Genomic DNA, 17,147 nt, shown 5'->3' on the forward strand with positions numbered 1-17,147 from the left:
GATCTATACACATATTAGAACCTTTAAATAGGCTTTACAAAATATTTTAATCAATCTGGCATGTCTAGATGAAAAGATGGATGGATGGGATTGATTAAAAACTTTCAAAAGAAAAAATGTTTTTTCTTTTAAAAACCACTGTTTTTACTTAGTAACTTTTTAATCTTTCGGGTGTCTGAAAGAGTTAAACATGCTTTACTCTCAGGAATGCAGATACAGGATTTTTTTTAGCAACAAGAAATGAAGCCGACTCCCAGTAAGTTTGAGCAAGTGAGCTGAGAAGATTTTTTTTGAATCACACCGACCTGAAGATCCTAAGCAGGTGAGTTTATTTCAAACTAAGACATTAGTATTGTCTCAAATTAAATGGAAGTGACGTATGAAAATGAATCTTAATTAACATGTTTACAAAGACAGGGTTTATGTTTGTAAAGGTAGCCAGATTTTGTGTTTTAAAGAGCTGTTCAATTTGGCTTATTTCAGTTTGGGTTTTGAAGTTGCTTACTCATCTACTTCAAATCTAGATTCTTTGCATTCTGAGCTTGATGTGTAGGAGGTGATAATTGTGTGAGCTGTAGAAAAGAAGCTTTTTACGAGCACTCGTTGTTTTTCTCTGTCTCTCTCAGTGCTGTATCAAAGAATGGATCTGTCTGACTGCACCTTGATTTAAGTTAAAGGGCTGTTCATGTGGTTATTTTAATATCCTGACCCTTTGCCCTCTGGGAGGCACTACAGGCACTTTAGAACTAAAAGAAACGAATAAAAAACCTTCTTTTCAAAGGTAACAAGTCCCCTAAACGCTGTTCTGACCATACTCTGTGTGGACGCAAACCAATGGATATGTGTATACTCAGGGTGTAACGATTCATTTTAACAACAATTGATTCAAATTATAATTTGTAGTTCCAGATATGATTCACAGTCAGTATTGGTTTATTTTGAATGATCTGAATTAATCCAATTCTCTGACCTAAATGGATCCAGATCCTCTTCATCCAAACTTCCAGCAGTGATACTCAGACAGAAATTCCTGCTACTGATCAGTGAAGTTTTCCATATTCTTAGATTTCTTCCAGATCATCAAGTGGAAATGAAATCTGTGTCCAAACAAACATGTCAACTACAATGAATGTCAAATCCATTCACATGCTAGTTTCCCAAAGTTTGCCACTGTTGTTTTTCCACATCCAAAGAATCCTAAGGGAACATTGTCAAAACATTCTGCCACATATATTCTGTTTGTAAAGTGACAAAGTCAAATATTAATAGCAACATTTTAGGTTATTCAACCTGTTTTGGCAGAAAAAACGTGTTTCATTTTTCAAATGCATACTTTCACCTTTTTATCATTGTATTTTTAAATGTTGCATTTACGGACCAAATATTTAGTTAGCAAATTACATGTTTTACAAACAATTTAAAATTACATGTTTTTTAATCATTATATATTTAGCTTACAAAACGAATTGTTGAGTATGTAAACTAATTATTTTATTTCGTAAAATCAAATATTTTGTTTTCAAATTAAATATTTAGACCTCAGCCAAATATTTGTTTTCTAAACTAAACATTTAGGCTTTGTAACTAAATATTTCTGTTAAAACAAATATTTAAATCAAAATTAAGTATTTAGCTAACAAAGTATTTAATTTGGAGCTAGATGTTTAATTGTAAACTAAATAATAAGCAAAAATACAAATGGACTTGCCGATAAGCATAAGTGGACTGCTAAAATAAAAACTGGATTTTGCCATGTCTCTGACATGATTCTCTCCAGACTTATCGCCCATGTATGTACTTGTGCTATAGGCTACTGAATGTCCAACCTGCTGGAAGAAAACAATGGATGAGCTTTTTCATATCACACTTTTGTAAATAGGCTTCTTCTCAGGCATTTTGCTACACTTGAGACCTGTCGGTAAAGCCACCTCTGCATGAACACCGAACCGCAGTCGAAGCCCCCGTCCCCCGCCTACCTCACCTTGAAATATTGAGCTCATACATTAAAAATGTAAAAAGGCATGTACTCACATAGTTTTTTTCTACCTTTCTCAAAGGCCCAAAGTGCTTCATAGTCACACACACATTCACCACACACTGGTGCTGGCTCCGCTGCCGAATACTGGCGCCAACCTCCCACCAGAGGCACGTTGGGGTTCAGTGTCTTGCCCAAGGACACTTTGACACATGGACAGGCAAGGCGGGAATCAAAACTGCAATCTTCCTCTTAGATGTCGACTTCACCATGGCCGTCCCTAATTGGTACCCACAGTATTGTAGTGATCTCTGAGAAGAAGCCTATTTAAAAATGCAGAGCCATTAAAACAGCTCTTACAAAGGTTTCGGCCTTACTTTTGGTGAGAATCAGTTCAGAGATGATGCTAAATCTGTCACAAGAACAAGAAGATAGCTGGGTCCAAATGCAGCAGGTTTATTAGCTCATCTGAAAGTCCACAAAGCTAAATCAGGGTCAGACAGGCAGGAGTCAATAACCAGCATAGCAGCATTCAGAAAGAAAGTTAAATAATCAAAATCAGCCATTACTTTTAAATTGTTGATTAACAGAATTATTTAAAAAAAAACGAATGAAATAGGGCTGGGCAAAAATGATGGTACCTCGATAAAAGACTAAGAACTAATTGCCGAAGGGGGTCACGATGAACTCAGGTATGTCCTTTTAATTGACATCACAGCTGTTTTCAAACCCATAATCAGTCAGTCTGCCTATTTAAAGGGAGACGAATAGTCTCGTTGCTGTTTGGTGAAAAGGTGTGTACCACACTGAACATGGACAACAGAAAGCCAAGGAGAGAATTGTCCCAGGACATTAGAAACAAAATTATAGACAAACATGGTAAAGTTAAAGGTTATAAAACCATCTCTAAGCAGCTTGAAGTTCCTGTGACCACAGTGGCACATATTATTCAGAAGTTTAAGACCCACGGGACAGTAGCCAACCTCCCTGGACGATGGAAGAGGAACATTGATGACAAATGGAGGAGACGGACAGTTGAACTGTATCCAAAGAGCCCAGAACAACCTCCAAATACATTAAAGGTGAACTCCTAGATCAAGGTACATCAGTGTCAGATCGCACCATTCGTGGTTGTTTGAGCCAGAGTGGACTTCATGGGACATGAACGAGGACACCACTGTTAAAAGAAAAACATACAAAAGCCAGACTGCAATTTGCAAAGATGCATGTTGACAAGCCACAAAGCTTCTGTGAAAATGTCCTTTGGACAGATGAGACAAAACTGGAGCTTTTTGGTGAGGCACATCAGCTCTATGTTGGTAGACTCAAAGATGAAGCATACAACCAAAAGAACACTGTCCCTACTGTGAAACATGGAGGAGGCTCAGTTGTGTTTTGGGGCTGCTTTGCTGCATCTGGCAAAGGGTGTCTTGAAGTTGTGAAGGTCAAATGAAATCTCCAGATTATCAAGGCATTATCAAGGTAGACATGGGCTGCCTAGTGTCAGAAAGCTTGGTCTCAGTCACAGGTCATGGGTCTTCCAACAGGACAACGATCCAAAACACACAGCCAAAAAACCCAAGAATGGCTCGGAGAAAAGTGTTGGACTATTGAAATGGCCTTCTATGAGCCCAGATCTGAATCCCATTGAACATCTGTGGAAGGAGCTGAAACATGCCATTTGGAGAAGACACCCGTCAAACCTGAGACAACTGGAGCAGTTTGCTCATGAGGAGTGGGCCAAAATACCTGTGGACAGGTGCAGAAGGCTCATTGACAAATACAGAAACTGTTTCATTGCAGTGATTGCCTCAAAAGGTTGTGCAACAAAATATTAAGTTATGGGTACCATCATTTTTGTCCAGCCCTATTTCATTAATTTGTTTTTTTTAATAATTCTGTTAATCAACAACTCAAAAGTAATGGCTGATTTTGATTATTTAATTTTCAGTCAATTTGAATGTATTGTTTTTTTTGAACATTTCAAGTAATTTCAGTGAGCATTGTGGACTTTCCTTCTTTAACAGATGGGTACCAACTGTTTTATCCACCACTGTAACACTTCTGTTTATTCTTTTTAGGAGTCATGCATCGTGGGCCTATCTGCATTAGGTAAGTGTTGAACCATATTGTAGATCATCATAGCTCATGGATTCAACTCATAAAGAGTGGCTGAACAGTTATTGTAATGAAAAAAATTGGAAGAGAAATTGCTCTATGTAAAGTGATCAGGGGCAGCTGTCGCCTTTTTTCTCCAGTTGTACCCTTTTGATCTACAATGAATTTGATCATTAAACTCATGCTGTATTAGTATTATATGTATTGCTGCAACACTAAAAAACAAGGGAAGCATGAATTATCAGAGAATTTGCAATTTGCTTTCTTCGCCGTTACAGGACTATTCGGCCTAATTGCCCACCTGTGTTGCTGCAGAGGTTGGGAGATCAGAGTACCCTGGTGCACGCTGTACTTGTTCCCTTTAAGAATGGGCTCTCTTCCTTCAACCACCTGTCTGACATGCTTCTCGGTGTGGATGCAAAGATCATCCTCCCTGTGTCCCAGACCTTTGACAACATTAGGCAAGAAATTCTGAAAATGAACATGCACTTGGAACAGTCAGAGCAGATAGCTAGTAAAGAACTTCAGAGACTTGATAAGGAGACTGAGCATCTCACTGCAGAGCAAGGGAATTTGGAGAGTCAGAAAAAGCAGAAAGAAAGTGAGTTAGCAAATTTGAACATCCAATTGGAGGGCTACAGGTCCAATTTAACAAATTACAGGAAAGCTCTGGAAACTGAGAGAAGAAACCTTCAGTCTGCACAAAGTACCCTGAATGACATGAGACGTAAACAAGATGAAGCCAAAAGAATGAGGGATATTGGGATTGGCATGATGTTCATTCCATTTGGGGGTTGGATTGCTGGTGAGTAGTGTCATTTATATAACTGTCTTTCCTGGGTTAAGTAAACATGCTTGTTATAATGAATTTTAAGGATTTCCTTTGCTCTTTCCCAGGGTCAGTCATGATTGGTATTGGCCAAACTGACCTGGACTCAGCCTCTTGGCAAGTGGACAGAGCAAAAACAGAGGTGGAGAGATGTGAATCTCAGCTAAGATTCTACTCAGAACAAGTGTCTCACTATGAGACATTAATCTCCCAAGCCACGATGGCCATCCAGAACGCCAACAGCAGAATTCAGGAGATTGGGGCCAAATTGAAGGATTTGTCTATAAAGCGGAAAACTGTTGCAGATTTTCAGAGTAAAACTAGAAAAGCTGTTCAGCATCTGGGGCTTCTGTGTGGGGTGGGGAGTGTAGCTGAGCTGCAAACCCGATATCTCATCCTGCTAGAGGCTCTGATGAAGGTGATGGAGGAGATGACGTCGGCTCTGATGCAGATGGGAGATGACCTGCTGCAAGCTGAGGGCATGAAAAACATCATGTTGGAAATGAACACCAACCAGAGGAAACTGCAAGCAACTTTGCAAAAAGATGATTCACACGATAAATACTACTGATACATTGTACTGCCTCTCTACAACGAAGATGAAAACAGGAGATTTTTGATGTGACTTTGTTTGTCTGAGTTTTATAAAACAAAACTGACTTAGTTTTTCATTTTTAAGGCTTGACAAAAGGTAAATATTTGAGAAAATGATTGTCCCATAAAAATCATTGTTTCAGAAACATCATTCAAACAAAAAGCCTGATTAACAAAACTTGTGACATCATTTTTTTAAGAACGTTGCTAAGGTTTCTCTTGTGATTCTTAAAGATCAAGCTTTCATACTAATCCTTCTAATCCTTGTAGACTACAATTTTTCCATTTTTTTACTGCAGTGGTGATACAAACATTGTTACCCTACACATCTTTGTAAGAGTAAAATATATCATTAAATAAATATTAATCAACATTTGTTACTTTTTTCTTTGCTGTATGTTTTAAAAAAAGAAAGTGGTAATGGAAGTTATCCAGTAGTCAGTAGGACTTTCTTTGGTGTGAATTTCCAGAGTTAACAGTTTTTTCCTCTTGTGCTACCCTTTTGTCTGTTGTTTTCTCTGCTGCTGTAATATGACAGGGTAATCCTATTGTGACACAGGCACATAAAGGTATCATATTTCTGTATTTTACACCCTGTGAGGTAAAGAGGTCCTATGTTTTCCTTTTATTTTATTGTATGTGTGTATTTAGTGTATTTGTGTACCGGGGATGCCGCTGACGTCACCCCTCACAGCTGATGCAATCAGCTGGGGTGCGTAAACAAACAGCATGGCTTCCAGGTTAAAGAGAGACAGACAAGGTGGGATGGAGGCCTAAGAAGAGTGAGAAACTCTAACAAAAGGGAAAGGGAGACTAAGATGGGCCCTTCCAAGGAGCAAACATCCACGGACTACCCCGGAAACAGACCAACGGGAGTTACAGAGGAGGCTTTGAGTCGACGTGGACCTTTCAAAAATTCTGCCGCTGGGATTATAATTATTTTCTTTTGGGGATGGACGTGGCTGGAAAGTGATCAAGATCAAAGTGAGACTCCCTGACGTTAACCCGAAGGACGGGGTGAGATCATTTCGGTTTTTCTTTCTCTTTTGACTTTGAGGTGAATTCTTAAGTTGGAGCGCTTCCGCGCGTAGAGGTGAAGGACGCTAGACGAACAAATAAGGTGTCATTGCAATCGCATGCATGGACCTATATGTAAATATCGGGAGCGCGATTCATGGAGTTTGTCTAGAAACTGTGAATTGTGCTGGATAAAGAGCAGATTTTGATTTAATTGGTTGTTTATTTGTTCATTTGTGTTCAATCAACCTGCGACAATTATCTTAAGACTCTAAATGAACTGTAGAGTGTTACACTATCCTAACTAGCAGGTTAGGGTGTAACCCTTGTGCTATCCTAGGCAAGTTAACATTGGGATGGGGTCATCTAGACCCACTAGACAACTGAACCTTTTTTCTTCAATGATTTTTGATCTTCACTGGTGTCCATGGATTACATGAAATCTTTCCTCCTTTATCCACCATTGTCATGGTAGGGAGAACACGTCAATGGAAGGGGGGGGGGGGGGGGTTATCTAAGATAGCACAAGGGTTAACATCTTCCTCTGCTGGACGAAGGGAGGAAGAACGGTAAAGCATCCATTTATGAAAACAATGATGATCTGGGGTTTTTTCAGACCTCTAGGATGGAGGGTGTCTAATTTTAAAACCCACGTCCTCTCAATCTCCTTCTCTCTGAGGTTGAACATCAGGGATTAGTCTGAACAGCTGTTGCTCTAACTGAATCCTATCCATGTGAGCTGAAATGTTGGACCAGATAAGTGTCTGTGTTTTTTTGTTTTGTAATATTGTATCTGTGCTGAGTTACGGAAGAGGATCATAAAAAAAAAAGAAAATTCTGACTTTTTTCCTCATAATTCTGACTTTAATCTCAGAAATGTGTGCTAATGGCGCATGTGAGCCACATCCTTCAGAACTGCAGAGTCAAAGGAGCTGCAGGAGTGAAACCAAATAAATTGACGTCTGTAAGTGTCTTTTTAGACATTCAAAGCTTACTGGAAAAGGTGATTTCACTACTGGAAGAACAGAAGGTAAGTAAAAACGAAATAGTTTTAAACTGGATCTTGTAAACGAAAAGGCAGCAGGCTGTGTTAGCATTTTGCATCAGCATGCAGGGCTTTGCATAGCTGGTGCAAAAACTAGGGCTTTGTTTAATTTAAATTTAATTTATTTATTTACAAATTTAATTTAATTTGTTTTGTTTAATAACAAAAACTAGTTTTTGTTATTCTGTATCTGCATGAGTTTAAATAAAGCTCAGGAGGTGGTAGTCACGTGACACCTCAGAGTATTGTTGCGTATCCATGGCGCCCGCCGTTTCTTCTTTTCTTCTTCGTGGAACCGAGAACCGCAGCAATGTGTTTACTATTTTCAAAGCACATTAGTATCCAGATTAGCGAAGCTATCGGCACCGCCACCAACTTTACAGGGTACAGTTTTTTACTTTTTTACAGGACGGGGATTTTGGAAGTAATCTTGAACGTTACGTCATTACGTGCGTAGTTCTGGAGAATCAGATGATTGACTCTTTTATAGTCTACTATAATCTCTCAGCTGCATTTTATTCCGTTGGGATTCACCTGATTAACCACAGTTGTCCATTTTTAGTTGCCATATAAATGGCCACCAAGTACATTTATGTCAAATGTTTACACACAGGGGCGCAACATCCTAATTTCATAGGGGTATGTGGCCACATAAAAAAATGCCCCCCCCCCCCCCCCCCCACATACACAGACATAAATGCATTTTCAACCATATATTGTCTCAATGATTCCCCAAATTTGTGCATTGTAATGATGAAGGCCATTCAGAAGGATCTTCTGAGTAATGCCTTCCCCCAGCCCTCTCCTCTGTACCTGTTTTTCTCCCTCTTCATCATCAGCTGATCGTCTCTTTCTCTCTATCATTATCTTCATCATATTAACCTTTCTCCTCATTCTTCTCTGTTGAGACTGACTTTTCATGTGTGTCTGCACTTGTTTATGTCATGGTGCCTCTGGCAGATTACTCACCCCCTCCCCTCTCTGCTCTACTTGACTGATTGGAACCAGCTGTGGACTCTCACCTGATCTACCTCCAGCCTTCATAAGGAGATCCAGCCCCAGCATTCATCGCCAGTTCGTTACGCCTAATGTTGCTTATGTCTGGTCGCCAAGTCAAGTCTTGTACTTGTCACACTGGTGATTGAATCAGCTCGATAAAATACTGTGCAAATATGACTAGAAACAATTAAAAATGTAAAAAGGGATTTAATAAATAGTAGTCTAAAAACAGCTGTAAATTGGTAAAAAAATAAAAGACATAAAAATTTGATTAAAAGTCCCAGCTAAAAGAGTCCAGTCCCAAAGCCGCGCCCCCCCCGAAGTCCACCGTTGAATCCGGCCGTGGAGGGGAAAAAACCAGCGTCTGTGCGGCTGAAACGAACACACAAAAAACGAAAAACTTCAGGGTGTTACACCAACATCAGCCACACGCATCCAGGCCGGTCGGGAGAGCAGACTTTCCTTTATGCACCGATCGTCAGGCCTTCAAGGTCCCACACGCAACTTCTCGGTCAGCCTCGGCGTTCCTCCACACGGTCGACGCCTCCGTCTCACACGGCTCCCGCTACGTCTTCAAGGCGATCAGCTGGTCCCCCTTCCTTTGGCTCTCAACCGGAGCTTCATTCCTTGCGGCACGCTTCAACTGCGCTGCGTGCGTCTGCCTCAGGTGCTTGCTCCCCGGCAACTGCTCAGAGTTCCATTTATGCAGTGGTGAGGGGTTCTGCCCAATGAGGTCCAGGTGTGTGTAATCAGGTCCATGATCCAATAAAATTAAACCGCATGCAAAAGTAAAAACTAAACAAAACAGCACAACATACAAAACCACCCAACACCAAAAGAAATACTATGGATCAGCACAAATATTACACACATTCCGGCCCACCTTTGACATTTCCCCCCCCTTTTAACAATGGTCGTCCCGAACATTATTCTGCTTCATATCTCACCGGAGGTCTCCCTTAGTTTGACCTTTCGGACCGACGCAGAGGTTCAAAGCCCTCGAATGCATCCGGAGGGTCAGGTGGAGCAGCTGGTGGCTGTCTTTCGGGGCATCTAACTGGTTGCGGGTTGCATCCCATTATCAGTCTTGGCAACCACAATGTTGGAGGGGGAAGTTTGGGTTCCAGGTCAGCTGATTTTCCATTCGGTTTCAGTGGTGGAGCATTCTCAGTCAGAACAAGGGGACATGTTCGCAGGTTATTTCGGTGCACAGTGCGGGTTGGTGTCTCCTTACCCTCCGGCCGCAGGATATACACTGGGCTACCTTCGGAGAACTGGGAGACCACCACGAAAGGTTCAGGAGACCATCTCACACCTAGCTTCCCTTTCGCCCTTCTGCGAAAATTACGCACTAATACACGCTCTCCAGGCAATAGGGGCGTTTTGTGGGTACGCTTGTCGTATCGTCTCTGATCCAGCGCCTGTCGCTTCTGCGTTTGTTGTCTCACAGCTTCATAAGCATTCTGTAGAGCTTTATGATGAGAGTTCACCCAACCTTGTAACGTCTGTGGTTGCTCCTCAGGTCCCAGTCCTGTCGACCAGTCTACCGGTAGTCGAGCGTGTCTTCCGAACACTACGTAGTGGGGGGTGAAGCCAGTAGTGCTGTGCACGGTGTTGTTATAGGCCTGCACCAGGGCTGGTAAGCGGTCGGCCCACTGTCCATGTTCAGTCTCTCAGGTTGATCCACATGTTGCAGCTTCCACTGGCGCAGCTGTTGGAGGTCAGGGTCTTCGTGCTGCCTGCTCTCCCAGCCCTTCACTGTAGTCTCCATGCTGGTCACATTGTGGCAAGTGGGCTCTTCCTGTGAAGACAGCCGTGACAGGGCATCTGCATTTTTATTTTGCTTCCCCGGCCTATAGCTGATGGAGTACTTGTAGTTTGCCAACTGTGCCACCCAACGTTGCTCCACAGCCCCCAACCGTGCTGAGTCCAAGTGCACCAGGGGGTTATTGTCCGTGTATACGGTAAACTCAGCCCCATACAGGTAGTCTTTAAATTTTTCAGTGACCGCCCATTTCAAAGCCAACAACTCCAACTTGAAAGAGCTGTAGTTTTGGTCATTCCGCTCTGTTGGATGCAAGCTGCGGCTGGCATATGCTATGACCCGCTCTTTCCCATCTTGCACTTGGGCAAGAATAGCTCCCAAACCTTCAAAGCTGGCATCGGTATAAAGTCTGAATGGTTTGGTAAAATCAGCGTATGCCAGAATAGGGGCACTCAGCAACGCCTCTTTCAGTTGGTCAAAAGCTTGCTGACATGTAGGAGACCAGGAAACAAGTGAATTCTTTGCGGTGGCCGACCCATGGGTAAGGGCGTTTAATGGCAGGGCGATCTTGGAAAACCCAGAGATGAACATGCGGTAATACCCCGCGAAACCCAGGAAGGACCGAACCTGTTTCACAGTTTGGGGGACAGGCCAGTCCCTCACAACCGCGGTCTTAGCCGGGTCTGTCGAGACACCCTGCTCACTGATGATGTGCCCAAGGTACGTCACCTCCTTCTGGAACAGAAGACACTTCCTTGGTTGTAGCTTCAACCCATGGATGTAAAGTTGTTGGAATACCTCTTCCAGATGCTGCAAATGACTCTGGAAGTCAGATGAAAAGACAATTATGTCATCAAGGTATATTAGCAACGAGTCATTCACCATTCCCCCCAGACAGCGCTGCATTAGTCGCTGAAAAGTGGCTGGGGCATTACAAAGTCCAAAGGGCATTCGATCGAACTCGTATAAGCCAATAGGCGTGGCAAAAGCAGTCTTTTCCCTATCCGCAGGGTCTACCTCAACCTGCCAGTAACCACTGGCAAGGTCAAGTGTAGAATACCGTTTTGCAGCCTTCAGACAGGTTAGTGACTCTTCAATCCGAGGCAATGGGAAAGCGTCCTTATGCGTTAAAGCATTTAGCTTCCGATAGTCAACACAGAAACGCCAGTCTCCATTCTTCTTTTTGACCAAGACAATAGGAGCTGCCCATGGACTTGAACTCTCCCTTACCACCCCTTTGTCCAACATGTTTTTGAGGAGAGAGCGCAGTTCTGCATACAAGCTTGGTGGAACCGGTCGGTATCGTTCCCTGCTCGGAGGAGCTGAACCAGTAGGAATCTGATGCTTGACAACTCCAGTGCAGCCAAAATCCTCCTCGTGGCTCGAAAACACCTTGGTCCAACGTTGTAGAAGTTGGGTCATCTGCTCCTGTTGACAAACTGTGAGACCATCCCCCCTTATGGCCAGAACTGGATGTGCTTCCGAACTGCTAGTTTCTTCTGAAGCTCCAATGCGCCTTACTGCCACCTCCAGCACTTCCGCGTCGACCCACTGAAGGCTCAGCTCATGTTCACCTTGGATGTCCACCGGGTCAATTTCTGTTACTTGGGCCACTGGCTGGCGCTGTGGAACCTCAACTGGATATGGATTCGGGTTACAGACTCTACATGGCAAACAGTTTCCTCTCAACAAAGTCAGCGTACGCCCCACTTGCCACTCGGTGTCATTATTGGTTAGTTCTTCTATCATCACAACCCTAGTGGCCTTAGGGTCCCCCTCTGCTACTTGGATCCAAAGAACCATCTCCGATTGAGGTGGGATCACAACAGGCAACTTCCGCTTTAATTTTGCAGTAGCATGGAATGGTGGTTTCAGCTGGCGAGTGTAGGCCAACTGACAGTCTGCAAAGGCTTGTGTCCAGGCCTTTCCTTCCTGTGGTTGAAGGACAGCCTTGAATGCTGGTACACCAGGATGGTTTCCCTGTGTGAGGGCAGACCACACAGCCTCAATAACATTCATCCCCAGAATTCCTTTTTCAGTACCTACACACTTATCTTCGACTATCAAAATGCCCTTGCCCGATACCCGAATACCACCCACCATGCAGTCCAGCAGCGCATAACCCACATAGGGGATCTCCAAGCCATTTGCAGCACGCAGAGTCAACCAGGGCGCTTCTTCAACCTGGGCTTCACAGTCCCCCAGGCACTTTCTGAATAGACTTTGGCTTAGCATAGTGACTTGGGATCCCGTGTCGATCACAAAAGGAACAGGACGGTTATTCAGAATAATCGTGACAGTTGGGCACTCACCGACTAGAGCCGACTTTGCGCCACTCTTTGATGCCCCCACGGCCCGGCCCTCAGCTGTAGGGGGTTCTAAAAATCCTGATTGCGGCGAGACCTCTGGGGACACCTCCGCTGCATGTGACCAGCCACCCCACAATGTCTACAGATGGGCCTGCCATACGCATCCCATTGATGTCCAAGTGTTCGGGGGCTGGCGACTCTGAAAGGTCCTGGTGGAAGTGGCTGGAGGGCTGAGCTTCCTGGCAGTTCAACCTTTGCTTCTGATGGAAGACGGGGGGGAGGATGCGCAACTTCAGGTCCTTTAGAACCAGCTAAAGCTTTTATTTCTGAAAGGAGTTCCTTCATATCTTTCAGTTCTTGCTGCAACTCATTACGAAGTTCAGCTTTGAGCTGGTCCAGGTCAGACTGTGAAGCGAGTCTTTGAGTTGCAACTCTTTGGACTGTTACAACCTCCCCTTCCTCTTCTAGCTCTTTTTCCAGTGCTCTGGCCTCTCGACAGGCTTCTGGAAAAGTTGTGTCTCTGCTGCGACGAATCTGTCGATTAAGTTCTTGCTTCACCGCGCCTGGACGAAGCCCCACCAACAACTGGTCCAGGAGCAAGTCATCAGTGTCCCCAGCAACATCTTGGTCATGTTGGCGCCATCTAGAGAACAGCTCCCTTAATCTTAAAATGAAGAGGTGAACAAACTCATCAGATTTTTGACGACAGTTAAAAAATGCAGCTCTTAACTGGACTTTAGAAGCAGGTTTAGCGAATTCACACTTCAGTAACTCGAGCACTTTCTCCCCAGTATTCCTCTCATCAGGTGCTACCAACAGTAATTCACGCTTGGCTTCCCCTTCTAGGGCACTCATGATAAAGTCTGCTTGCTGCTGGGGCCCCAGTCCTTGTGCACGCAGCATGGCTTCCACCTGAACCCTCCATTCCGCAAATGTTGACCTGTCACCACCAAACCTTGGAACATATGCGGCACCCATAAACCACGGAAATGTAAACTGTGCCATCATGGGACTAGAATCCTCATGGGCTTCTGAAGTCATTTTTACACAGTAGAGCTGATCCTGCCGACAACGCCAAAAATTTGCAGGTGTCACACTGGTGATTGAATCAGCTCGATAAAATACTGTGCAAAAATGACTAGAAACAATTAAAAATGTAAAAAGGGATTTAATAAATAGTAGTCTAAAAACAGCTGTAAATTGGTAAAAAAATAAAAGACATAAAAATTTGATTAAAAGTCCCAGCTAAAAGAGTCCAGTCCCAAAGCCGCGCCCCCCCGAAGTCCACCGTTGAATCCGGCCGTGGAGGGGAAAAAAACCAGCGTCTGTGCGGCTGAAACGAACACACAAAAAACGAAAAACTTCAGGGTGTTACACCAACATCAGCCACACGCATCCAGGCCGGTCGGGAGAGCAGACTTTCCTTTATGCACCGATCGTCAGGCCTTCAAGGTCCCACACGCAACTTCTCGATCAGCCTCGGCGTTCCTCCACACGGTCGACGCCTCCGTCTCACACGGCTCCCGCTACGTCTTCAAGGCGATCAGCTGGTCCGCCTTCCTTTGGCTCTCAACCGGAGCTTCATTCCTTGCGGCACGCTTCAACTGCGCTGCGTGCGTCTGCCTCAGGTGCTTGCTCCCCGGCAACTGCTCAGAGTTCCATTTATGCAGTGGTGAGGGGTTCTGCCCAATGAGGTCCAGGTGTGTGTAATCAGGTCCATGATCCAATAAAATTAAACCGCATGCAAAAGTAAAAACTAAACAAAACAGCACAACATACAAAACCACCCAACACCAAAAGAAATACTATGGATCAGCACAAATATTACACACATTCCGGCCCACCTTTGACATACTCATAGTTACCTTGTTACTTACCTCACTTGTCGCTCCACTCTCAGGTTCTTCACCTTGTTTCCTCCTCTCCACGAGCTGCTTGTTCCATATTTTTCCAGTCACGCTATTCAAGCCATGCCGTGTTCCTGCCTCGCTCGCTCCTGCCATGCCACGACTCCAACCAAGAATCACGTGAGCGAAGAAATCCTCCCGCCACGCTTTGTATTCAACTCCAACGTCATTCAAGCATCGGCAAGACTGCTGACTCCGCTTACCATCCTGCAAACTACAAACTCTAAAGACTATTACTTTTCCATTCTGGAAAAATAAATCTTTGTCAAATATACTACGACTGAGTTTTCTTCCGGGTTCCAGCATCTAGGTCTGCCACGTCATACCAATCATGATAGTTCTCCTAAAATAAGTGAATAGTTGGTCAGCAGAATCGTAAACCAGAATGAGCATCTCAGTTTTTGTGACTTTAATAGTTTAATGATTCCTACCTGAAGTCATCTCTGCTCTCTTTTCTATCAGATGCATCACCAACCTCACATTTGTCTTCTTCACCTCTTGTCTGTGTTCTTCTCCACTAAATCATATGACCAATCAACAATTATTTAATGTTTAAGATAAATTAAACATCTTGCTAATGCATGTTTTTTTTTAAATGAAGAATACTATTTAAAAATGACTGACTTGGTATGAACTGGCTTTGCTCTGAACGTCCACCATCAGACCAACCTGTTTCTTTCCTCCATCTGTCCTGATTCTTTCTCTCTCTTCTCATCTTTCTCTCCATCCTCACAGCTGTGTGATATTAACTTTGTGTTAGGACGATTTTCAAAGAATACAGTGACTAAACTATATGTAAAAATATAGCCATTTTTAATTTTAAATTATATTTGTGTTGGATATCAGTTAGTGGTGTAATAGAATAGCATTTATTTCTTTATTGTTGTCACATATCTACAAATTCAACTAAAATAAACTAAAATCCAAAATGTCCTTCAGCCAAAGTGATATTTAAAGCAACAGGCTGTAAACTAAATAGTCACTCAAAAAAAAAAAGAGGATAAAAACTTTTCAGTGTTTTGGTACATCTAGTTAAAGAATTATTTAAAACAAAATCACCAAAAACAAGCTCCCTTTAGCCCAGGGGTCGGGAACCTATGTCTCGCGAGCCATATATGGCTCTTTTGATGGTCACATGTGGCTCGCAGACAAATCTTAGTTTAATTATACTTTTTTTCATTAGACCAGTCCTTCTCGGGCGCGGTGCGATGCCAGAGGCGCGCAGTAGTAGCGGTGCTTGGAGAGAAAACTATCAGTTACTATTATCTATTATTTCACAGAGTTTGTTCCACCCGGAAACCTGGGAATTGCCGTGCCTAAGACTGCGCGCTCCCGTCTCTGAGAAAGAGCGCGCAGTTGCGGGGACGGGATGTGTGAGGAAGAAAGCAGAGGGTGGGGGTGGGGGGGTGGAGTTGTGGGCACAGGCAGCAGGTGAATCGCGCAGGGATTGTAATAACGTAAAACCCGCTGCCCGTCACTCACTGCAGCGTGGGTGTGTGTGTTTGGCACCGCGTCTGCATGTGATCAGTCTTTCTCAAATCTACAGAACATTCAGACCAACCTAAGATCACGTTTAAAGTCTCAACGCCTCATTTATCAGCAACAGCATAACAATATTATTAAAAAGAATCCACAGACTTATTGTACTTTAAAAATGTTGAAATTACATCAAATACAGACATTTGTATATTTAGTTTTAAACATATCGTAGCATACTGACTTCGACTGGGTGGCTGTTGGGTCGCGTTAAAAGTTCTGGAGTTCTTGAACGCATCAAGCAGAGATCTGATTGGCCCTCAGTTCTGTCGCTCAGCCTGTTGTTAGGTAGTTTGGACCAATGGGGTTCAGCTATGGGCCGAACAAGGGAAATGGGAGGGCTGACGCGGGAGAGGGGGAATATAAAGTTGGGAGAAGCGCTCTCGTCTCAGCGGGAGAGATTCAGGAGTTGCTGAATTAATTGCACGGCGTTTGTTGTGGTCTGCAGTCACCAGAATAAAGAACCTTAAAAGAGGTTAAGTATCAGTGCCTCAGTGTGGGAAAGGGACGCTACATTATTGTATGGCTCTTTTGAAATTACATTTAAAAATATGTGGCGTTTATGGCTCTCTTGGCCAAAAAGGTTCCCGACCCCTGCTTTAGCCTGAATGTTTCCAAGCCTGTTTTTATTAGTGGTATAACGTTGCTGCTGTCTCTGAACTATTTAGAAAAACTTTTGTCATGATCTCGCGAGACTTGGCAGACCCAAATGCTGGAACCCAGAACGAAACTCAGAAACGTGAGATAAGTATGAAAGGTTTAAATCAATGCAGGTTAGTGAATGACAGGATTTTTGGTGCGGAGTGGCGGCTGACTGGAGGTTAGCGGCAGATAGAAACCAAGAGCGTGACTTCGACTGGATCCGTAGTTTGAACGAGGAGCGAGGATGATGGACAGCGACCTGTGGTACACCTGTGGTGATTCAATTCAATTCAATTTTATTTGTATAGCCCAAAATCACAACAACAGTCGTCTCGATGGGCTTTGAAGTAAACATGAACTCAAAAGGATCATGAATACAAAGAGTTCAATAGGAAAATACTAAAATGAAAT

The 17,147-nt window shown here is 43.4% G+C and overlaps 2 protein-coding genes across 2 annotated transcripts; one reads left to right on the plus strand and one right to left on the minus strand.

Annotated features, from left to right (window-relative positions):
* The first annotated feature begins 208 nt into the window (after positions 1 to 208).
* LOC101157037 (uncharacterized) lies at positions 209 to 5,889 on the plus strand. Its single transcript, XM_004086047.5, has 4 exons — positions 209 to 322; positions 4,057 to 4,087; positions 4,372 to 4,898; positions 4,991 to 5,889. Exons 2-4 carry the CDS (start codon positions 4,062 to 4,064, stop codon positions 5,491 to 5,493), a joined length of 1,056 nt encoding a protein of 351 aa, XP_004086095.1. The 5' UTR covers positions 209 to 322; positions 4,057 to 4,061; the 3' UTR covers positions 5,494 to 5,889.
* Positions 5,890 to 8,764: 2,875 nt separating this feature from the next.
* Positions 8,765 to 15,691, minus strand: LOC144990904 (uncharacterized). Its single transcript, XM_078944091.1, has 2 exons — positions 11,072 to 15,691; positions 8,765 to 10,378 (listed from the first exon to the last, which is right to left on the minus strand). Exons 1-2 carry the CDS (start codon positions 12,575 to 12,577, stop codon positions 10,151 to 10,153), a joined length of 1,734 nt encoding a protein of 577 aa, XP_078800217.1. The 5' UTR covers positions 12,578 to 15,691; the 3' UTR covers positions 8,765 to 10,150.
* Between the last annotated feature and the right edge of the window lie 1,456 nt (positions 15,692 to 17,147).

This window comes from Oryzias latipes, chromosome 3 (genome assembly GCF_053564925.1).
Source record: "Oryzias latipes strain Hd-rR chromosome 3, Olatipes_Hd-rR_3.1".
NCBI classification, from domain to species: domain Eukaryota; kingdom Metazoa; phylum Chordata; class Actinopteri; order Beloniformes; family Adrianichthyidae; genus Oryzias; species Oryzias latipes.